Below are 22533 nucleotides of genomic sequence, written 5' to 3' on the forward strand. Positions count from 1 at the left end.
GAAACAAGCATGGGACATTTTGAACAGCCTGAGGGTGGGGAGTACATCAGACCTCCAGCCCCGTGTGTTCTTGGGTGATGAAAATAGGGAAAAAGGCTGCTGGGGCCCAGTCTGACCTGAGGACCAAGAACACCAGCTGGTCCAGGGGGGCCTGTCTGACCTTGGAAGCCCTAGGAAAGAAACAGAAAGGGGTGTCACATGGGAAGAAGAAAAGGGGAGCCCAAGGGCCTGGGCTCAGTGTGTAAAATGCCCTGTGCACCCATGCAGAGAGCTGGGTGTGCTGTGACCCATGCCTCATCTGAGTGACAGGGAGATGGAGACCAGTGGCCCCCTGGGGCTCACTAGAAAGCCAGGCTTTCCTAATCAGCAAACCCCACATTCCAGTGAGAGGCCCTGTCTCAAAAACCAAGGTGGGAACCAGGCAGGTGACTGAGTGAGTGAGAGCACCTGCTATTCAGGCAAGAGAACCTGAGCTTGAATCCCAGCACCCACGTAAAAGCCATGAACAGTTCTCATGCCTGTAACCCCAGCACTGTAGAGAACAGACAGGTGGGTGGGTCTTGGGAATTGTTGGCCAGCCAGCCTAGCCACAATGGCAAGCTTCAGGCTCAGTCCCAAAAGGTAAGATGCAGAGAGACAGAGGAAGACACCCAGCACCCTTTTCTGGTCTCCACATCTACAAGCACATGCTCCTCTGTCCACATACAAGGCCCAACATAGTCAGGAGTCAGAGGTCAAGGGTCACTCACCAACTCTCCTCTTTGTCCAGGGTGACCAGGTATCCCATCTTTCCCCTGAGGACCCTGGGGAACAAAGTACAAGGGAATGAAGATTCGGAGCTTCATTTAGAAGACTTAGAAGATTTAGAGCCACACCACCCTGCACCCTTCCCCACTGACTCAGAGTCAGGGTGACATCACTCACTGGGGGACCCTTTGGTCCAGGGAATCCTGGGGGACCTTGCAGACCGGGGAGACCCTGAAATGGAACCAAAATTCATTACCTCATCTCTCCTGAGTGTCTTGCATTTAAGTCCACAAAAATGACCCTAAAAGCCAGTACAGTGCTGGCAGGACAGCTCAGTGGGTAAAGGTGCTTGCATTTATGCAGATAAAGCCTATGACCTGAGAGAGCTTCATCCCCACATCCCACAGCTGGATGGAGGGAACCAACTCCTTCGAGCTGTCCTCTGACCTCCACATGCTGACAAGCACAAAGAGGGTTTGTTTTGTTTTGTTTTGTTTTGTTTTGTTTTGTTTAAGGCAGCACACCTTATTCATCACTGCAGCCCATTCAGGTGGGGACCGTGATTACCCTATTTTATAAAAGAGGAAATTGAAGAAAGAGAAGCTAAGCAACTTGCCCAAGGTCACACAGCAGGCAAGTAGCACAACTGGGAATTGAACTCATAGATCTCTGGCCTTAGAGGCTGAGCTCATTACAGACACACACACTGCTCAGAATCCCACTCACTCTCACACACGCATTCACTCACCTTTTCTCCAGGGGCCCCAGGAGACCCATTTTGGCCCACATCACCCTAGAACAGAAGAAATGAGCTTCAAGCCCAGAACACGTTCAACTGGGAGGACTGGGCAGGAAACTGAGTTAGCCTGAGATAGACAAAGGGCCTTTGGTCATCCCCTAGCCCCCACTCACTCCCATACCTTGGGGCCAGGCTGGCCTGTGGCCCCTGGTTGTCCCCTGTCTCCTCGAGTGCCCTGCATAGAAAGAGATTTTTAAAAAGAAAAATGAAAGGAGAGAAGTGAGAAGGTGGGTGGGCTTGGGAGAAGCCACCACACAGGGTCCCTTCCTCCAGAGTCCCTCCAGCTCCACCAGGGAGGGACAGGGACAGGACAGGACCCAAGCCCTTGCCTGCCCACTCATGACTTCAATACCCATCTTCCCTCAGATCTTCTCCTGTGTGGAGCAGGAGTCATTTCCTTACCGGCACACCGCGTTCTCCTTCCTCCCCTGGCTGCCCTGCTTTGCCCTGGAAAGCAAGTCAAAACAGCAAGTGAGAACTGCCTTGTGCTTCATGAGATACACAGATACATATGTGTTTACAGATGGGGATGTATGAATACAAGGCTATCTGCAAAGGAAACTGCATGCACGTAGCGAAGCTTGCCCAAAGGGAAGACATCTGTTGTAGGCAACAATTCTGGAGGGGTGGAGCCCTAAGCCCTTTTAACCAGAAGCCCCAGATATCAGACATGGAGCTACAGAATCTGGTGTTTTCCCGGCTGGGTTTCAGTTGCCCTTTGGTCCAGTATTTCCTCACCATGCCTCTAGTCTTCCCTTGTGAATAGGAATCATTTCCATGGCATTGTAATTTGTTTTTGCCTTTAGCTTTTTTTGGTTTGGGGTTTTTATGGGGGAGGGGGGTTCATGACAGGGTTTCTATGTGTAACAGCTCTGACTGTCCTGAAACTCACTCTGTAGACCAGGCTGGCCCCGAACTCACAGAACTTGCCTCTGCCTCCCAAGTGCTGGGATTAAAGGCGTGCGCCACCATCACCCGGCTTATATTTGGCTTTTAAAGCATTGGCAGTTTGAAAGAAAGACCAGGAGGTTTTTCAAGTTAGGTTATATTTTACATTCAGAAAGAAGCATGATTGCCAGGCGTTGGTGGTGCACACCTTTAATCCCAGCACTTGGGAGGCAGAAGCAGGTGGATCTCTGTGAGTTTGAGACCAGCCTGTTCTACAAGAGCTAGTTCCAGGACAGCCTCCAAAGCCACAGAGAAACCCCATCTCAAAAAAACAAAAACAAACAAACAAAAAAGAAGCATGAGACTCTGGGGACAGGAAGTGGGGGGTTATGGCTTTAAATTGATGTGTTAGTGTGTCCTGTTGACAAGGGATAGAGCTGTATCAGTTAGGTTTTCTTTTTGTAAGATTTATTTTTATTTGTGTGTGTGTGCATGTGCGTGTGTGTCTGGGTGTGGGTTGGTACATGAAAGTGCAGGTGTTTTGGGACGTTGGTGGGCACGCCTTTAATCCCAGCACTTGGGAGGCAGAGGCAGGTGGATCTCTGTGAGTTTGAGACCAGCCTGGTCTACAAGAGCGAGTTCCAGGACAGCCTCCAAAGCCACAGAGAAACCCTGTCTGAAAAACCAAAAAAAAAAAAAAAAGAAAGAAAGAAAAAGAAAAAGAAAAAAAAAGAAAAAGAAAAGAAAGTGCAGGTATTCCAGAGGCTAGAGGAGGGCATCAGACCCCTTGGAGCCAGAGCTACAGATGGTCGTGAGCTGCCTGACAGGGCACTGAGAACCAAACTCCAGTCCTCTGGGAGAGCAGCCAGTGCTCTTAACTGACCCATCTCTCCAGCCCTGTGGTGGTTAGTGTGAATTGTCAGCTTTCAGCAATCTAGAACCATCCAGAGAGGGAGTCTCAATGAGGGATTGTTTAGATCAGGCTAGCCCATGGGAGCATCCGTAGGAGTGTCTGTCTGTGGGAGTGTCCATGGGAGTGTCCGTGAGAGTGTCTATGGGAGCATCAGTGGGAGCGTCCGTGGGAGCGTCCGTGGGAGCGTCCGTGGGAGTGTCTGTGGGAGTGTCTGTCTGTGGGAGTGTCTGTCTGTGGGAGTGTCTGTGGGAGTGTCTGTCTGTGGGAGTGTCTGTCTGTGGGAGCGTCAGTGGGAGTGTCTGTCTGTGGGAGTGTCTGTCTGTGGGAGTGTCTGTGGGAGTGTCCATGGGAGTGTCCGTGAGAGTGTCTGTGGGAGCGTCAGTGGGAGCGTCAGTGGGAGCGTCAGTGGGAGCGTCAGTGGGAGCGTCAGTGGGAGTGTCTGTCTGTGGGAGTGTCTGTGGGAGCGTCAGTGGGAGCGTCAGTGGGAGTGTCTGTCTGTGGGAGTGTCTGTCTGTGGGAGTGTCTGTGGGAGTGTCTGTCTGTGGAAGCGTCAGTGGGAGCATCTGTGGGAGCAGACGTCTGTCAGTGGGAGTGCCTGTGGGAGAGTTTTGAACGCCTTGGCTGACAGGGAAACTTATTCTAACAAGCACAGCTGTCCCAACACTGACCTCCTGGCATACAAAAGCTCTGCCCTTGGGCCAGGCTGACCCTCCCCATACCCCCTGAATCACAACTCACCCTTTTGCCCTTCTCCCCCAGTGGTCCCAGGGGTCCAGGAAATCCAGTAGATCCCTGAACAGACAGAATGAAACATGAGATTCTGGGGTTAGTAAACATAAGGCGGAATTAGCCCCTGGCTCCATCCTTTGGCCTTCTTGCATCACCTCCAGCCCCAGCTCAGCCTCCACCCTCCTGCACACCTCATCTCTGATTCTCACCTCACAGCAGCCACACTGACCTCCTCCGTTTTCCCCAGGTATGCTAGCATGTTCCCTCCACAGAGGCTTTGCACACATCCCTTCTTTCACCTTAAATGCTCTTCTCTTAGGTCTACACAAAGCCATCAGTCACTCGTCACTTATAATTTTGTGTACATGTGTATGTGGCGTGCATACTTATGTGTGCAGGTGCACATGCCAACACACATAGAGAAGCCATGGGAGAATGTCAGGGGACTACTCGCACATTCTCTCATTTCATCTGGTAAAACGCCCGCCTAGCATGCAGGAAGTCCTGAGCTCCACCACCAGGACCACATAACACAGGTGTGGCAGCATCTGCCTGTGGTCCCAGCATTCGAGGTGAAACAGGAGGATCAGGAGTTCAAGGTCAGCCAGAGCTACATGGTACCCTGTCTCAACAAAAAATAAGAAGGGCTGGTGGGTGGGTGTGGCAGCCCCCCTGTAGTCTCAGAACTCAGGAGGTAGAAGCAGGGAGTCCCTTAAGGAACAAACTGGCTAGCCAGAAAACTGGCCTCTGTGAGCTCTGGATTCAAGTGGGAGACCCAGCTTCAATATACAAGGTGGGGGTGATGGAGGGAAATACTGGACATCAGGCTCCAGCTTCCACGCCCAGGGTTATCTGCACATATGGAGGCCAACACACATCTGAACACAAACACAAAAACAAAACAAGCAACCCAAAGGCCAACAAAAGGGGATGGGAATTTGTGGGAGGTCGTTAGCTTATTGGGGGCATGTCTATGGCTGGGATTGGTGACTTGGTCTCCCTCTGTCTCTCTGTATCTCCCTTCTCTCTCCCTCCCTTTCCCTTTCTCTCTTGTCTCCCCACCTCTCTCCTCTATTCCCACTCTCCTGGTTCATGATGTGAGTGGCTCCTGTCTGCCACCTTCATCCTGCCACCAGAAGCAAAAGTCACAGGGCCACTCAAGACCGTGAGCCAAATACATCTTGTCTGAAAAAGTTGGTCTTCAGTGAGCTGTGGGCAAGGCAACCATGTCAACTCCAAACAACAAAATTATGGAACTCAGGAAGAATTCTGTTTCTGGTGAAATGTCTCAGTGAGTAAAGGAGCTTGCTACCAACCCAAATTCAGATTTGATGTGCAGCACCCACATGACCGAAGGAGAGAACTGACCATGAGTTGTCCTATCTGTGTGTACCTAGTGCCCATGGGGAACAGAAAAGGGTCCTGGGTCCCCTAGAGATAGAATTACAGTCACCATGTGAGTGCTGAGAACTGAATCCAGGTTCTCTGCAAGAGCAGCAAGAGCTCTTAACCTCTAGCCCATAAATGTTTTGTTTGTTTGTTTGTTTTTCCAGACAGAGTTTCTCTGTGTAACAGTACTGGCTGTCCAGGAACTCACTCTGTAGACCAGGCTGGCCTCAGACTCAAAGATCAACCAGACTCTGCCTCCCGAGTGCTGGGATCAAAGGCATGTGCCACCATACCAGGCTCATAAATGTAATTTTTAAAAAAGAATGCTGCACTCAAATTTGCTTCCATGTATCTTCCAATTCTCAAGTGACTTTACACAAACACTCACGCTGGATCGCCCAGGATGCAGACTGGGGTGTGGCACAATCTCACACGAATTCTTATTCCTCATAACATTGGCACACATGTTTCTACATAACCTCATTTCTGTATAAGTAGACTTGTTAGGTCATAATCAATTCAAGATTGGACAGATCTCATTTCTGTGAGTTCCCTTTGTTGGGGTTCCAGTGTCTTTGTGGGCCCCACCCCTGGCTGGGCACCTTTAGGAGCGCAGTGTAGTGGGAGGTCTTTAGGACTAGCAAGGAGGGTTAAGAGTTCTCATGGCACCCAGTTAAATCCCAGAGATGGCTTAGCAGGTAAGAGCATTGGCTGCTCTTCCAGAGGACCTGGGTTTGCTTCCCAGCACCCACATGTCAGGCTCACAACATCCTGTAACTCCTGTTCTAGGGAATCTAACGCCCTCTTCTGGCCTCTGCAGATACTGCATGCATCTATGGTGCACAGACATACATGCAGGCAAAACACCCATTCAAAAGAAAAATAAATAAAATCTAAAAAAAACATTTAGAAAAGGTATTTTTTAAAAAAAAAATATTTGATGACAACCACTCAGGAGGTTGAGGCAGGTGGATCTCTGTGTTAAAGACCAGCTTGGTCTATACACAGTGAGACTCTGTCTCAGTAAAACTAAGACACTTTTACTATGTCTATTTTCTGGGTGCATGTGTACCATCACATACATGTGGTGGTCATCAAAGGACGACTGGCAGGGATCCGTTCTCTCCTTCCTCCAAGGGGGTGCTGGGGACCAAGCTCAGGTCCTGGGGTTTGGAGGAAGCACCTCCACCTACTGAATTATTTCACTCACCCAAGAGGGCTTTTGTTTGGTGCATGTGTGTCCCTGTGTGTGCACACGCATGTGGAAGCCAGAAGTCAATGCTGGGTGACTTCTTTGTGCTCCACTTTAGTGTGTGGGATGCATGTGTGAGAGCATGTGAGGGCATGCACACATGATACATGCAGTAGCTTGAAAGACAATGACCTTCAAAGGGAGTGTGCCACTGTGGGGGTCACCTTTGAAGTCTGTTTTGCTCAAGCTTCACTCAGTGTGACTTTCAGTCAACTTCCTGTTGCCTGCAAGTGAGCACCAACCATATCTGCCTGAATGCTGCCGTGCTCCCCACCACGACAATAATGGACTGAACTTCTGAAACTGTAAGTGAGCCACCCCAATTAAATATTTTCTTTATAAGAGTTGCCATGGTCATGGTGTCTCTTCACAGCAACAGAAACTCAAACTAAGACAGTGTATGAACATGTGTCCAAGCAGAGGCCAGAGCAGGGTACCTGACATCCTCCCCTTTGCTCTCCGTCATATTCCTTTGAGACAGGGTCTCTCACTGAACATGGAGTCAGGCTGGTGGACAACAAACCCCAGTGATCCTCCTGTTTCGCCCCACCCACCCACCCAAGGCCCTGGGGTTACAGGTGCACACAAGGCCTTGCCTGGACTTTTTTCCTTCCCATTTAAGAGTTTTGTTTTAGTATGTGCATGTGTGCGTGCGTGTGTGCGTGTGTGTGTGTGTGTGTGTGTGTGTCTCAGAGAGAGAGAGAGAGAGAGAGAGAGAGAGAGAGAGGATTGCTGGCAGAGAATAGACTATGTCATATCCCTTGGCACTGAGGTCATAGACAGTTGAGCTGGCAATGGAGAACTGAGCTCTGGAAGGGCAGCAAGGGCTCTCAACTGCTGAGCCATTTCTCCAGCTTGGATGTGTAAGTGGGAGATGGGAATCTGAACTCGAATGCTTGTTGCAGGAAGCTCTCTCACCACTGACCCATCTCCTTAGCCTCTCCACCTTAACTCTTTGAGATAAAGTCTCTCACTAAAATTGGAGCTTGCTCATTGGCTAGACTGGCTGCCCATTGATCCCCAGGGACCCTCCTCTCCACCTCCCCACTGCCATCCACCACATATGGCTTTTCACATGGGCACCAGGACTCAAATGCCGGGCTTTGTGTTTTCACAGCCAGCACTGTACTGACAGCTGTCTCTCTGGTCTTGAGAGGGTGGTTATTAAGGAATAAATGTGGCCATCCCATCCCTGGATCACTCTAACTTGTACCTGCTTTCACCACTGCATCATCCTCTAACAAAGTAACTCAGCCAGGGATGGACTTTACCTAGGGCTCAATCAGTAGAGACCTCTGATTTTGAATTATTAGTCTTCAAAACTATGCTAACCATACCTCTTTTCTTCATAAAGTACCCAGCTTCATATGGTTTTATTATAGCAATAGAAAACAGTCTAACACACCCGGCTGGTTGATGGACCAAACAGCCACACCAAAAAGCATCAAGTGAAGAAGGCAGACACCACAGGCGCCTCTACTCAGCCGCTGAGAAAGTGGGTTGAAGAGCCTCACTCAGGATCGTGTAGGTCATAAGCAGTGGCCATCTGAGAGCAAGTCCGTGATGCCCAGGTCCTACTTCACGCTCTCCCCATGACCCATGAGCTGTACACCCCTCTTTGCCCTCAGCCCTCAGATCACAGCCTGAACCTTTCCCCTGCCCACCTCTAGTGTCAAGGCCTCTTACCTTAGGTCCTGGACGCCCTGGGTAACCTGGGAGACCTGGCACTCCCAGCTTGCCCTATAGAAGAAAGTTTGTAGGACAAAGGTCAGACATTGCAAGCTAGAGGCCAGAGGGGAAGGTTCAGATGCCCGCACAGCAGAGTGAGAAACTGACTTCCTACGAGGGGTGTGCCTGCAGGGAGCTCACTCACCCGTGCAAACCAGTGTCCAGATCTGTAAAATGGGGATAAATATTGACTACAGGGACTGGAAGACATGGCTCAGCAGTTTAGTTCCCAGCACCCACATTAGGGAGCTCATGGCCACCTGTGACCGTAGTTCAGGGAATGGCCTCCAGAGGCACCTGCACTCATGTGTGAATGACTCATGCAGACACAATTAAAAATAAGAATAAATTTTTCCTTTTTTGCTGGGCTGTGGTGGCGCACGCCTTTAATCCCAGCACTCAGAAGGCAGAGGCAGGTGGATCTCTGTGAGTTCAAACCAGCCTGCACTACAGACTGAGTTCCAGGACAGCCAGGGTTACACAGTGAAATCCTGTCTCAAAAAGCCAAAAACTTAAAAACAATATATATATATTTCATTTTTTGAGACAGAGAGAGTGTGTGTCTCACTGTGTAGCTCTGTCTTAAAACTCACTATGTAGACAAGACTATGGCTGCCCTCAAACTCATAGAGATCTATGTACCTTTGGCCCAACTCCAGCCCACCAGAGCTGGGATTAAAGGAATGCGCCACCATGATCTGCTAAAAACAAAATAAATCTTTAAAAATGTGTATTACACAAAGTAGCTGTGGAGAATAAAACGCAGGTGTGTGCAGCCAGGTAGTGGTGGCTCACGCCTTTAACCCCAGCACTCGGGAGGCAGAGGCAGGCAGATCTCTGTGATTTCGAAACCAGCCTGGTCTACATGAGCTAGTCCCAGGACAGCCTCCAAAAGCCACAGAGAAACCCTGTCTCGAAAACAAAACAAAACAAAAATCCCACAGGTATGCGCAAGTTATTGCTCTTACAATGCTCAGCAAAGAAATTAAGTATGGCAGGGACTTAGGTCAGCCTTACATCCCTGCCTAGAATCCTTCAGTGAGGGACTGGGGAATGGCTCAGTGATAGAGCCCCTGCCTAGAATTCCCCAGTGAGGAGCTGGGACATGGCTCTACAGTACAGCTATTTTCTACCATGTGAAAATCCCTGGTTCTATCTCCGTATTGGGTGGCAGGACAGCAGCAAGTAAGCCCCCATCTGATCACCTTCTCTCCTGCTGCTCCTGGGGGACCCTCATCCCCAGCCAGTCCCTCAGGCCCCTTTTGTCCTTCTGGGCCATCCTCTCCTCTGGGACCTGGGAGTCCTGGGTTTCCCTGAAACAAAAAGGACGATTGAAATAGTCATTCCTCCTTCCTACTCTGCCCATCCTGTTTAATGAACCCCAGCTCATTCCCTGTGTCTTCCCCAAACCACCCTAGACCTACACAGTCCCTCATCTAGAGCTGGTCTTACCCGGTCGCCTTTTGGTCCCTCATCACCCTTGAAGCCAGGAAAGCCATCCTCTCCCTGGGGGAGAGATAGAAATTGAGATGGAGACGGAGAAGTGAGAAGAAGGGAGAAAGGGGAGAGAAAGGGGGAGTAGTAGAAAGAAACAAGGATGGAAGAGAAGCTCAGAAGTCAGGGCTTTAGGGAAGGGCCACGGCCAGGGCCTCTTTATGGGGACTCCCTCCTCCCCTCCCCCATTGAACCCCTCCATTCTCACCCTTTCTCCTTTCTCTCCTTGGAGACCCCGGTTGCCAGAGGTACCCTAAAAAAATTAAAAGAGCTCTCAGTCTCCTTTCCTGTTTAAGGAAGGCTCTAGACTTCCCCCTTAACCTAAAATTGTTAGGACAGTTGTAAGTGTGTGGTGGGAAGCCATGAAGGAAACGGCCCTGTCTCCCCAGAGCCCTTCAGTGTGTTTCTCAGCTTACTGTACCCACCCACTGCATGCCTGGTAGCCACCACCCGCCCCAAGTTCATATGCGTAGGGGGAACAGGGAAGCTGAATCTCCGTGCCATTCATTTCTACTTCCTGAGGACACAGTGTCCATAGTTCCTTCTGGCAGCAGAAAGAACATTCCAGAGTCCAGCCTCGCTCCCAAGGCAGGGGAGAGTTTCCCCCATTGTGCTGACCACAAGGAGACTCTGTGCCTGGTGACAGCATGACTATCCCGTGCATGCCCTGGACTGACTTCCTGCCTGTAGCACACTGACAAACTGCACTTGGCTGAGACGGAACTGGGCTCAGCTGCAGAATGAACTAGCAGTTGGAGCTGATACAACTATGTGTTTGGAAACAGCATGGCTTTCTGCAGCCCCACAGTAATTCACTGGTCCACAGTTAAGAAAGCTTTTGGCTGCCACTAGCCCCTCCCTTGGCTACAAAGTGTCTAGATTCAGATACAACACAGGCTGCAGCCACAGTCCCCCAGTAATCTGCAAAATAAGCAAGGAAACCCCCAGGGGTTGCCTGAAGCTGATAAGACCCAGTTCTTATCTGTGTTGCCTTTTCTGTGCACACATCATATGATAAAGTCCAATTTATAAATTAAGCAAAGAAAAAGATGAACAAAAGTACTAACAATAAAACAGAACCATTAGTATACTATTTTTCAATTTATTTATTTTCTGTCTTGTTTTTTTTTTTTTTTTTTAAAGAGGGACTTTTTTGTTGTTGTTGTTTTTTCCAGACAGATTTTCTCTGGATAGCCTTGGCTGTCCTGGAACTCACTCTTAGGCCAGGCTGGCTTCAAACTCACAGAGATCTTCCTGCCTCTGCCTCCTAGTGCTGGGATTAAAGGTGTGCACCATCAGTGCCCATCGAGAGAGGGACTCATGTTGTTTTGGGGAACAGTAGCTCCCCTTACCTGGCCTAGAATTCACTCTGTAGACCAGGATGGTGAGGAAGCTCAGAAATCCTCCTGCTTCTGCTTCCCGAGTGCTGAGGTGGTTTTTTGTCTGTTTTGTTTCATTTTGTTTTGGGGACAGGGTCTTATTTAGCCCAGGCTGGTTTCAAACTCACTAATAGTTAAGGAAAACACTGAACTCCCAATCCCTGTGCCTCTACCACCTCAACGCTAGGACAAAAGGCATGTACCACCACACTGAGAGTATAGGGTTTGGGTATGAAACCTGGGTTCCCTCTATGCTAGGCAAGCATGCTACCACCAACTGAGCTACAGCCACAGTGCTCTTTTTAATTCTTATTTTAAGGCAAGCTGGATTCAAACTTGTATAGCTGAGACTAATCTTAAAATGCTGGTCCTCCTCCCTCAAGTACTTCGATTACAGGTGTGTGTGTGTGTGTGTGTGTGTGTGTGTGTGTGTGTGTGTTGTTAGTGTTTGGTTTGTGAGACGAAGTCTCAAAATACAATAATGCAATTCAGCCCTGGCTGGCCTAGAACTCACTGTATAGCCCAGGCTAGCCTCAATCTTGCAGCAATCTTCTTGCCTCTGCCTCCCAAATACTGGGGCCACCGACAGGCACCACCATGTCTAGCCCTAAGTTGGTTTTCTGACACCGACACTAATGAACCATCCTACCTTCAAGCCCTCTGGTGTTACCTACCTTCACACCCCGAGGTCCAGGATAGCCCAGTGGGCCTGCTGACCCTGGTGGACCCTGAAAAGAAAATAAGGCCAGTGCTATCCAGTTCCACACCGTCCCTGTTCCCAGTACCCTTTGTCTCCTTACTGTCCCACAACTACGTACTACACCTTGTCCCCAGCACAGCCACCCTCCTGGGCACTCACCTGGGCCCCCTTTTCTCCTGTGGGACCCTCATGGCCTGGGTGACCCTTGGTGGAGAAACACATCAACTCATCAAAAGCTCAAATTTGCCATACGAATGCCCAAACCTTCCTCTTGCCCCAGTTCCTGATTCTTACCGGGGGGCCCTCAGCTCCTGGGACACCTGGAATTCCAGGGTTTCCTGGGGGTCCCTGAAAGAAAAGGAACAGTCTAATCCAGGCTGGCTCATACTCTGAATTGCTAGAACTGCAGGGGTATGCTACACCTTTAAGACTCCTTTCTTTGACAGTACATCTGGGGGTGTAGTGTCACAAGCCTTCAATCCCAACACTCTGGAAGCAAAAGCAGGCAGGTCTCTTGGAGGCCAATCTAGTCTACAGAGTGAGTTCCAGGACAGCCAGGACTACAGAGAAACCCTGTCTTGAAAAACAAGAAGAAAAGAAAGAAAGAAAAAGAAAGAGTGGAAGGAAGGAAGGAAGGAAGGAAGGAAGGAAGGAAGGAAGGAAGGAAAGCACATCCCACCCACTGCTTCAGAAGGAAGGGCTTAGGTGGCCCTGAGGTGCTCCTAGTCCCAGTTTCCATTCCTGGAAGGATCTGATTGCTGTGCTGTGTCCATCTTGGGACCTATCAGATGTTTGCCAGAAATGAGGCATTTTCTTGATTAATGATTGATGTGGAAGGGAACAGCCCACTGTAGGTGGTATCACCCTGAGCAGGCTGTGTAAAAAAAGCAGGCTGAGCAAAACCAATGAGCAGCACTCCTCCATGTCCTCTGCTTCAGTTCCTGCCTCCAGATCCCTGCCTTGACTTCCCTCAGGAACATGGAAGCATAGGTCAAATGATCCCTCTCCTCCTCAATCAGTGTTTTACTGCACCAACAGAGAAGCAAACCAGGACACACACACACACACACACACACACACACACACACACACACACTTGCATGCGGGTGTGCACACACACACACAGGTACACACACAAGTGTATCTGCCAGGGAAGCAAGCCACAGATGTGCAGAGGGACAAAGACAGAGCACTCTGGTCCCCAGGAAGGCTAACCCCCTTAGCATCTTGGGAGTCCCTTCTATGTGGGCTTCTGTGCTAACAACAGCTCCTCTGTCTGCCAGCCTGGTGAGATTCTCCTGGAAACCCTCCCCCAACAATGCCACTCTTGTTACTCTGGGCTGGCTTCTGGAATGTAACTATTCATCAGGAGGAAGTCCCTCAAAGGGGCCCTTGAGAGAAGCTTCTCCTGATGACATGAGAAAAGCCACTTACCTTTTCCCCAGGAGTGCCAATGGGCCCCTGAGGGCCTGGAATACCCTGGGATAAAAAGAGGGTGAGGGAATCATGAGAAGTGAGTGGGTAGCAAAACTGGGCAAAGCAGGACTGGGGCTCAGCCTGTCACCACATCCCCACCGTCGGGATAGAGGGCTTGAACCTGGGAGCCATGGTTTCCTTGCTGTCCTGGAGGACCTGGTTCTCCAGGAGGACCCTGTGGGGAAAGGGGTAGGTTCAGTGAAGCCAGGAAGGTTCCGAGTGTGAAGGATCAGGAAAGTTCCAAGTAGACAAGGCTACAGATGATCGTGGGCTCGGACTGTTGGAAGAGCAAGGGATACTTACCACGTTGCCTTTGGCACCTGGCGCACCATCACTTCCGGTCACACCCTGTGAGGACAGAGGATTCCAGGACAGATCAGGATATGGGTACGAGCTACTAAGAAACATGTAGAAAAGGAAACACCAGGCAACAGAAAGAATATTCCAGCTAGGGAGCTGGCTCAGTGGGTAAAGGCACTAGTTATACAAGCATGAAGGTCTGAGTTCGAATCCCCTGAACCCAGGCAAAAGCCTGACAGGTAGCATTAGCCTTTGTAATCCCCTACAGGGAGCTGATCAGCAAGCCCCAGGGACACAGTGGGAAAACAACAGAAAAAGCCTCAAACAGTGAAAAAAGGCCAATTCCTAACTGTCCCGGGACTTCCACGTTTCATTTGCACCGTGGTGTAGGCAACCACATTCACACACGTGGATGTGCGCGTTGTGCACAGAAAGGAAAGAGGGATCGAGAGAAAAGGGAGGCTGTGAGATTATTCAGTGCCACACAAACACACACACACACACACACACACACACACACACACACGTAGTATGGGGGTGCTGGGGTAAGGGAAGACAGGTAAGGTTAAAACAGACAGGGAGCAGACAGCCAGCAAGAGTCTCACCGGGCGTCCCAGGGGTCCAGGGAGGCCTCTGGGGCCAATGAGACCTCGGGGACCCTGCAAGGAAGAAGCCACATAATCCCAGCATCAGAGGTGTATACTCTTAGAAGTTTCATGGCCCAAGGGGATATCACCTCCCCACCACAAGCAAAGGAGTAGGGGTCTCCCAATACTCACCGGCTCTCCAGCCTGGCCAGTGGGCCCTGGAGGTCCCTGCAGGCCCTGTGGAAAGTGCCATCATTATTTGGAGTGGGGAAGTACAGCCCCTTTCAGAGTCAGTCTAATGTCTCACAGACTCCAGGCCTCAACCTACCATCCCACATCCTAACCTAAAGCTGTCAGCTCCAATGCTGCCTTGCAGAGGCCTCTGGGGCTTCCTGCTCCTCCAATCCAGCCCTAGCCAGTCCCCAGATACCAATCAGCCTGCTTCTGTTCAATTTCTTTTCTTTTTTTCTTTTTTTGAGACAGGGTTTCTCTGTGGCATTGGAGGCTGTCCTGGAACTAGCTCTTGTAGACCAGGCTGGTCTCAAACTCACAGAGATCTGCCTGCCTCTGCCTCCCGAGTGTTGGGATTAAAGGCGTGAGCCACCACAGCCAGGCCTGTTTAATTTTTTTTCAATGCTAGGAGTAGAACAGGATTTCATACATAGTAGGCAAATGCTACACCACTGAGCCACGCCCCCAGCCTCTCACTGACAGATTCTATTCTGGGGCTCTACCGAGTCACTGTCCCAGCACACTGAGGGATTCTAGGCAAGAGCTCTCCTGCTGAGCCATCACCCAAGTCCTTGATCCTTAGATTTCTGACCCTCCAAGCTGGCCTCATTTCTAAACTTTCCTCCAACTTACCTTTTCCCCATCCTCTCCTGGGGGGCCAGGTTGCCCTACATGTCCAAAGTCACCCTAGAGCAGAGAAGGAGGAGGGATTTGAATGGAGTAGCATGGGCAGGAACCACTCACTTCAGAAAGAAAGCTCAGCGTGGGGACATGAAGGCTCAGACAGTGTGAAGCTCTGATGCTAATGAAGTGATGGGTGCTGGGACAAGGGCATGGACTTGGGAGGGCACCTCACACACTCACCCTCTGGCCCTTCTCACCAGGCAGCCCTGGAAGGCCATCAAAGCCCCGGTCACCCTGTTGGAAGAAACAGCAGTTGCCTTGAACCCTTGACCTTGACACTCTCCACCCCCAACCAGCCCTGGCCCCAACACCCACCTTAGGTCCTGTGTCTCCCGGGAGACCCCGAGCCCCATCTGCTCCAGCTCGGCCCTATGAAGAAAGTTAGGCCAAAGTCAAGGACACACTTCCCAGGGCCCTTCCCTCTGCATGTCAAGTGTCATCCTTATGACTGACTTTTTTGACTCCTTTCACAGGGGCTACTTTCTTTTTGTTGTTTTTTTTGGTTTGTTTTTGTTGTTGTTGTTGTTGAGTCTAGCTCTCACTGTATAGCCCTGGTTGGCCTACTCTCACTATGTTGAGAGTAAAGTCACGTGCCACCACACTGACTAGGCTCACATATGGAGGTAAGAGGACAACTTTTGGAAGTCGGCTCTGTTCTCCAATCAGGTGAGTCTCAGTATTGAACTTTGATCACCAGACCTAGCAGTAAGCACTTTACCTTATGCAGAAGTTAAAGGCTCTCCCGCCTGGTCTCCCCAGTTCTGGGGTTACAGGTGTGCACTGCATGCCCAGCTGCAGGATTGCTTTTATATGTCAGACTGCTCCTCGTCTGCTCCTGCCTACACTGCAGATCCCAGGCCAAGCATTTCCCCTCTTCTCAGGTCCCTATGAAGTATGACCTGCCAGATCCCTTCATCGTACACTCAGTAGCAAATCCACCACCTGCCTTCAATGCTCAGGTCCCTTTGCTAACAAAAGACCCAGAGGGAACAAAGCCCGGGTTTGTATTAGGTGCTGGTGGTGAGCAGAGCACAACTGAAGAACCTAGAAGTTACTCACTGTCTTGCCTTCCCGGCCAGGAGGTCCAGGAGGACCCTGTAATCCTCGGGGACCCTACAGTGGGAAACAAGAAGGAAGAATGACAAAGGAAGGCTTATGTTTTTTTTTTTTTTTTTTTTTTTTTGAGACAAGGCTCACACCATGTGACTCTGGCTAGCCTAGAACTCACTATATAGGCCAGGATGGCCTTGAATTCACAGAGATTAGCCGGGCATTGGTGGCACACGCCTTTAATCCCAGCACTCAGGAGGCAGAGGCAGGTGGATCTCCGTAAGTTTGAGGCCAGTCTGGTCTACAGAGCGACTGCCAGGATAGGTTCCAAAGCTACACAGAAAAACCCTGTCTCAAAGAACCAAAAAAAAAAAAAAAAAAAAAAAAAAAAAAAAAAAGAATTCACAGAAATCTACCCCTATTTCTGGGTACTGAAGTGCTGGGATTAAAGGTGTTTTATTTATTTTTGAGACAGAGTCTCATACCCCAGCCTGGCCTCTAACTGTCTAAATAACTGAGAATGACCTCGACCACCTGATCTTCCAGCCTCAACACCCCGTAGCCCGCCACCCCACCTGCAAGTGCTGGGATGACAGCTTTGCACTTCCACACTTGGTCTATGTGATACTGAGGCTGTGGCCCAGGGTTTCAAGCATGCTAGGCAAGTGCTTTACCAGCCTAGCCCCAGGCCCTAGCTCAGGACCTATTTGAAATCGCTCTCTAGGAGGGGCAGAAATTTCAAAGGTTTATTTCTGTCTTCTCCAACGGGCATTTTATCCTGTATCCTTAGGAGGAAATTTTCCCCATCTAATCCCCCCCCCAAAAAATCCCTCCAATCTCACCTGTGGCCCTACTTCTCCTGATTCACCTTTCAGACCCGGATATCCAGGGAGGCCCTTGGAAGACAAGAGATGGGGTAACACAGCTTGAGTGATGCCGTCCTCTGGCAGGGGTGTATCCTTCTCCCCAATGCAGACCCCTTACTCACCACAGGGCCTGGGCGCCCAGTGAGCCCCACTGGACCAGGGGGCCCTTTCATGGAGAGCTGTAAAGACAGACAGAAACAAGAGTTCCCCAGGAGACCACAGAAACGCTACACAAGAACTCGCCCTGCACCTCTCCCATTCACAGGTTGCAAATGTGTCCCCCAGTTCATAGGCTGATAACACTTTGAGGGGGCCTTTTGGAAGACTGGGATTAGATGAAATCAGAAGGCTGGGGTCCCCACAATGGCAGTCAGCACCTTTATGAGAGTAATGTCCTGTCCTAGTACATTTACTGTTTTGTCATGGTCTGCCCTCCACCAGTCCCAATGCACCCAACCAGGAGGCCTCCAGAATTATTAGCTCTGTTCTTTATAAACTACCCAGACTCAGGATTTTACTCTAACAAAAGAGGCAAGCATCTTCAGGAGAGAGGTCCTCTGTATCCCCCACCCCAGTCCTGCATGAGTCTTATTTCTGCCGTCCCTCATATAAACTCACTCCCGTTACCCCACTCACCTGAGCCTGTTGCAGTATTGCCTGCGCCTGGGCCTGCTGGAAGGAGACTGGGGGCCCTTTTGATGATGAGCTGCTTGCAAGATGGAACTAGGGAGCAACTAGTGATGATGAGTAGAGGTCCACAGAAAGGTAGCCCCGAAGTCAGAACTCCACTCCCCGAGGATGGGACACTCTCCTCCTTACCGGCATCATAATCACGGTGCCAGGTAGACCCCGGACTCCATCAACACCTGGAATTCCTGGGAGGCCAGCAGGACCCTGAGAGAGGGAGTGAGACAGAGGGATGAAGGGAGCAGAGGTGAGGATGGGAGACAGAAAGGGAGAGGGGAGAAAGAGGGAGAGCTCCAAGGAAGATAGGAACAGAGAGAGAGAGAGAGAGAGAGAGAGAGAGAGAGAGAGAGACTGAGGAGGAAAAGAGAAGAGAGCAAAGAGACGGAAACAGAGGCAAAGGCAATAAGAGAGACACTAAGTAGAGACTCAAGAAGGAAAGGCGGGGGGAATTGCAGAAATGGATAAACAAGGGAGACAGAGACATGTAGGGGAAAGAGAGAGAGATGTAGACTCATTGGGGCTGGAAGGGTGGTTCAACAGGGGACTGGAGTTTGGGTCCTAGCACCCAAGTGATAAGCCAAGCAGCCACAAAGGAATGTAACCCAGATTTCAGGGATCCAAAGCCCTCTCTGGTCTCTGTATGTGCACAGGTGTGAACACACATGCACTCACATATATGCACACTTACAGGCATAAATAAATAAAATGAATATTTTTAAAGGAGTGAGTTCCAGCAAGACAACTCAGCAGGTGAAGGCACATGCTGCCAGGCCTGATGACCTGATTTGATCCCCTGGGACCCACATGGTGGAAGGAGAGAACTGACTCCTGTAAGGTGTCCTCTGACTTCCACTCAGGTGCCAGGGCACACACCACCACCCAACATGTGTGTGCGCGTGCGCGCACACACACACACACACACACACACACACACACACACACACACACACACACAAAATAAATAAATTAAAATGTCATAAAATATTTAAAGATACATAAAACAGGCATGAGGAGGAAAATGGGATAGTTCCTCAATGACCAATGGGAGGTCACAGATGGGGGAATATCAGCAACAGGGCCAGTGTCACCACTTCAGCAATGGTGTTCCTAATTCCAGCCCCCGCCCATGCTCAATCTCCACACTCCCAACCTGAAATCCCACCTTGAAGAGGGACACACCCCACACCACTGCAGAGGGGTACACTCAGTGGGGAGTCTCTTACCGGTAGACCTCGGTCCCCAGGGAAGCCTGGAGGGCCTGGAGGGCCTGAAGGACCAGATATTCCCTGTGAAGACAGAGAAAAAAGAAGTCACCGGAAATGCAAAATTGGAGCGCAGCTGGCTTCTGACCCACCTGCGACCTTGACTTCAGGCTGGCCTCCCTACTCTACCTCTTAGCCAGTCCTCCCCGTCCACCACCACCACCACCACCCCCTGCCACATGGTCTGTGACCTGCAACTCTCTCAACTTCACACCATAGACCTCTTTTGACACATCCTTTGAGGACTCACTATCTAACAACCTCCAGGCAACACTATAATTAATCCCTTCCATGCACACTCAGGAGGCTGAGGCAGAAGGATCAAGAGATGGATTCCAGTCTGGGCTACACAGTGAGATCAAGACCAACCTGGGTTTTATAAAAGAAAAGGAAGGAAGGATGAGAGAGAGAAACAGCCACATGAGTGTCTGGTAGTATAACTGATTTGTGTTGGGCCTCTAGAATCAAGAGTGGGTAGAGGGTGGAATGCAGGACTAGGAACAGTACTCACCCGGGGTCCTGGGGCTCCTGCAGGTCCCTCAAACTGCTGTCCCTGGAGGGAAAAAGAAGTGTGACCCCTGTTCTCATGAGGCCCCTCACCTCCTCACAGCCCCCACCCTCTCACCTGTTCTATTGTCGCAGGTTCTCCTTTTGCTCCCTTTTCTCCAGCACCCTGGGGACAGTGGGCAAAGAGGAGACGTGAGGGCAAGGAGACAGACATGAGGGCAGATGTTTGTGAAGGTGCATGCCCTAAGCCAGGCAGTGGTGGCACAGACCTTTAATCCCAGCACTCAGGAGGCAGAGGCAGGGGATCTCTGTGAGTTCAAGGCCAGCCTGGTCGACAGAGCGAGTGCCAGGATAGACTCTGAAGCTACAGAGAAACCCTGTCTTGAAAAACCAAAAAGAAAAAAAAAAGTGCATGCCCTACAAGTTAGCGACCTGAATTCAGTCTCTGGACTCCACCGTGGAAGGAGATGGTGAAGGGCGCAGCTCCAAGGGTCCTTATCATGGCCCTGCCTCTTACCCACTGATGCTGGGCCCTTACTCAACCCTGAAGTTGGTCAGAGTGTGACACCCATAAAGCAAAGAGTTATAACCCCTGACACATGTGATGACTTATCCTCATTGAGTTTGACAGGGTTCTCTGTGTAGCCCTGGCTATCCTGGAACTCACTCTGTAGACCAGGCTGGCCTCAAACTCAGAAATCTGCCTGTCTCTGCCTTCTTCATGCTGGGGTTAAAGGCGACTGGATTTGAAGTAGCATCAGAGAGGCCAGGTGTGGTGGCAAACACTTTAATCCCAGCACTCGTTGCTGGGGACAGATGTGATGGTTAACACTGTCACCTCCACAGGCTCTAGAGTCACCTAAGTAAGACAAGCCACTTGGCGTGCCCGTACAGGGCAGAGGCAGGCAGCTCTCCAGAAGTTCAAGGTCAGCTGGGTCTATGTAGCACATTCCAGAATGACTGGGGCTACATAATAAGACCCTTCTCAAAAAACAAACAAACAAACAAACTGAAACCACCTGGGAGATTGTTGAGATATAACTGTGGTCTTGTGGGTGTGTCTGGGTGTTTGCAGAGAGAATTTACTGAGGGAGATAACAGGCAGCAGAGAACCAGCACCACCATTCCCTGCCTCTCCTTCTCCAGGGACTGCATCCTCTCCACGACACCCTCCCATCTCCAGGATGCTCCATGCAAATGTGTGAGGTCAGGCAACTGTGGACCGACCCCTCTGAAATGTGAGCAAAGCAAGCCTCTCCTCCACAAGTTGTCTCTATCGGGTATTTTGTCACAGTGCCAAGAAGAGTGACAGGGCAAGAAGTCAGGGTCAGCACCAAGGAGAACCAGGCTGACCCTCTAGGCGCTTCCACCCAGGGCTTTCACTAAGAACCCTGTCTCTCTGCTCAGGAGTCAGTCCCAAGCCTTTCTCCCCAGCCCACATGGGCTCCCCTGAGTTCTAGAATCTTCTAACCACCCTGGTTTGAAATCTTACTTGAATGTCAAACAGACGCTACAAATTCAAGACCCCCAGAGGAACTCACTTCTACTTTGTCCTGCGGCTCACTTGATGTCCCACCACACTCCTACCTCACGCCTTTCTCTACTCTCTGCACTACTTTCCTTGCTGTGACGAAACTGTTGACAAGAAGCAGCTTAGTGGTGGGAGGGTTTGCTTCAGCTTACACTTTGAGGGGAAACATCCACCACAGCAGGGAAGGCATCGTGAGGCAACTGGTCATGCTGCAGCCACAGTCACAACGCTGGGCAAGAGTAATGAGTAGCGGTGCTCAGCTCCGTCTCTCCTTTTAACTGAATAGGAGACGCCAGCCCATGAGCCTGCGCCACACATTTAGTGTGGGTCTTCCCTCATTTAACCTAATCTAGATAATGCCTCACAAGCATGCCCCAGAGGCTTGTGTCTCAGGTGATTCTAGAGCCCGTGGAGATGACAATGCTAACCATCACAAGCGCCTCCAGCAGGAGCAAAGTATTCTCTCTCACATTGCTTGCTAACACCACAAGCTTCCCCACTGACTCTCTGGCTCCCCCTACTGTCCATTCAGCGGGCAGGGCACTCAGAGAGCTAAAAGCAGGGTTCCACTGGAAGTCAAGTGGCTTCTCACCCTATTTAGACTAAAAGCCAGTTTCATCACTGGTCTCTGTCACACTGTTAAGTGCTTGGTAAACATTTTCAGCTGCAACTGCACCAGGGTCACACCAAGGCAGTTGACACAAGACAAACACAGTCCGTCTCCTGACTCAGCCCCTCGAGACTCACAGGAAAGATCTGGAACTCAGTCTGTATAGGCTGCTCTGCTGCCCGGAACTTGGGGCGCATGGTGGGGCCGCCTGCTTCTTCTTCCTCCTCAGTAGCCTCACTCTCTGGAGTCCTGAGTTCAGCTTCAGTATCAGAGTCAAATCCCTGCTGCGGACATTGAGAATGTCAAGGTTTGCTCTTGACCTTAACATCTGTCACCTTCACCACCCCACCTCCTGGCCCATCACCATCCACTCCCCACCAACCTGCAAGACAGTGGCATTTCGTTCAATAGTCACAGTGGTGGTGACGGCCAAGGGTGTGAGAGTCGGAGGCTGGTGGGGAATTGGCTTCTCTGCCTCAGGGGTGTGAAGGAAGGTCTGTAGCAGGTATGAAGGAGTGTCAGACACGGGGCAAGGCCAGTCACAACAAACAGGCGACCAGAGAGGAGCCAGATCTCTCCCTTAGAGCAGCCCCCAATTTGGGGATGGGTCGACAGAGGTAGCTTCCACCGAGCACAGAGGCTGGTGGAGGAGAAGGCACAACTGGTCCTAGGCGGCCAGAGGGAGAACCAGATCCAGGAGGAGCAGAGCAGGGCCAAGTCTCCC

At 50.6% G+C, this 22533-nt stretch overlaps 1 protein-coding gene across 1 annotated transcript in view; it reads right to left on the bottom strand.

The window, feature by feature from the left end:
• Nucleotides 1-22533, bottom strand: part of Col5a3 (collagen type V alpha 3 chain) — a 51795-nt gene that overhangs the window by 15710 nt on the left and 13552 nt on the right. The window contains exons 12-43 of the mRNA XM_035444199.1: nt 22192-22305; nt 21947-22093; nt 19787-19834; nt 19673-19714; nt 19123-19185; nt 18032-18106; nt 17849-17935; nt 17335-17391; nt 17189-17242; nt 16356-16409; nt 15612-15665; nt 15477-15530; nt 15246-15299; nt 14574-14618; nt 14400-14453; nt 13798-13842; nt 13616-13669; nt 13453-13497; nt 12313-12366; nt 12178-12222; nt 11993-12046; nt 10148-10192; nt 9898-9951; nt 9651-9758; nt 8404-8457; nt 4086-4139; nt 1949-1993; nt 1668-1721; nt 1496-1540; nt 925-978; nt 750-803; nt 117-170 (exon numbers count right to left, since the gene is read on the bottom strand). Coding sequence (XP_035300090.1) covers nt 117-170; nt 750-803; nt 925-978; nt 1496-1540; nt 1668-1721; nt 1949-1993; nt 4086-4139; nt 8404-8457; nt 9651-9758; nt 9898-9951; nt 10148-10192; nt 11993-12046; nt 12178-12222; nt 12313-12366; nt 13453-13497; nt 13616-13669; nt 13798-13842; nt 14400-14453; nt 14574-14618; nt 15246-15299; nt 15477-15530; nt 15612-15665; nt 16356-16409; nt 17189-17242; nt 17335-17391; nt 17849-17935; nt 18032-18106; nt 19123-19185; nt 19673-19714; nt 19787-19834; nt 21947-22093; nt 22192-22305 — 1920 coding nt within the window. The remainder of the gene's footprint in view (nt 1-116; nt 171-749; nt 804-924; nt 979-1495; nt 1541-1667; nt 1722-1948; nt 1994-4085; nt 4140-8403; nt 8458-9650; nt 9759-9897; nt 9952-10147; nt 10193-11992; nt 12047-12177; nt 12223-12312; nt 12367-13452; nt 13498-13615; nt 13670-13797; nt 13843-14399; nt 14454-14573; nt 14619-15245; nt 15300-15476; nt 15531-15611; nt 15666-16355; nt 16410-17188; nt 17243-17334; nt 17392-17848; nt 17936-18031; nt 18107-19122; nt 19186-19672; nt 19715-19786; nt 19835-21946; nt 22094-22191; nt 22306-22533) is intronic.

Source organism: Cricetulus griseus, chromosome 4, assembly GCF_003668045.3.
Source record: "Cricetulus griseus strain 17A/GY chromosome 4, alternate assembly CriGri-PICRH-1.0, whole genome shotgun sequence".
Classification (NCBI taxonomy): domain Eukaryota; kingdom Metazoa; phylum Chordata; class Mammalia; order Rodentia; family Cricetidae; genus Cricetulus; species Cricetulus griseus.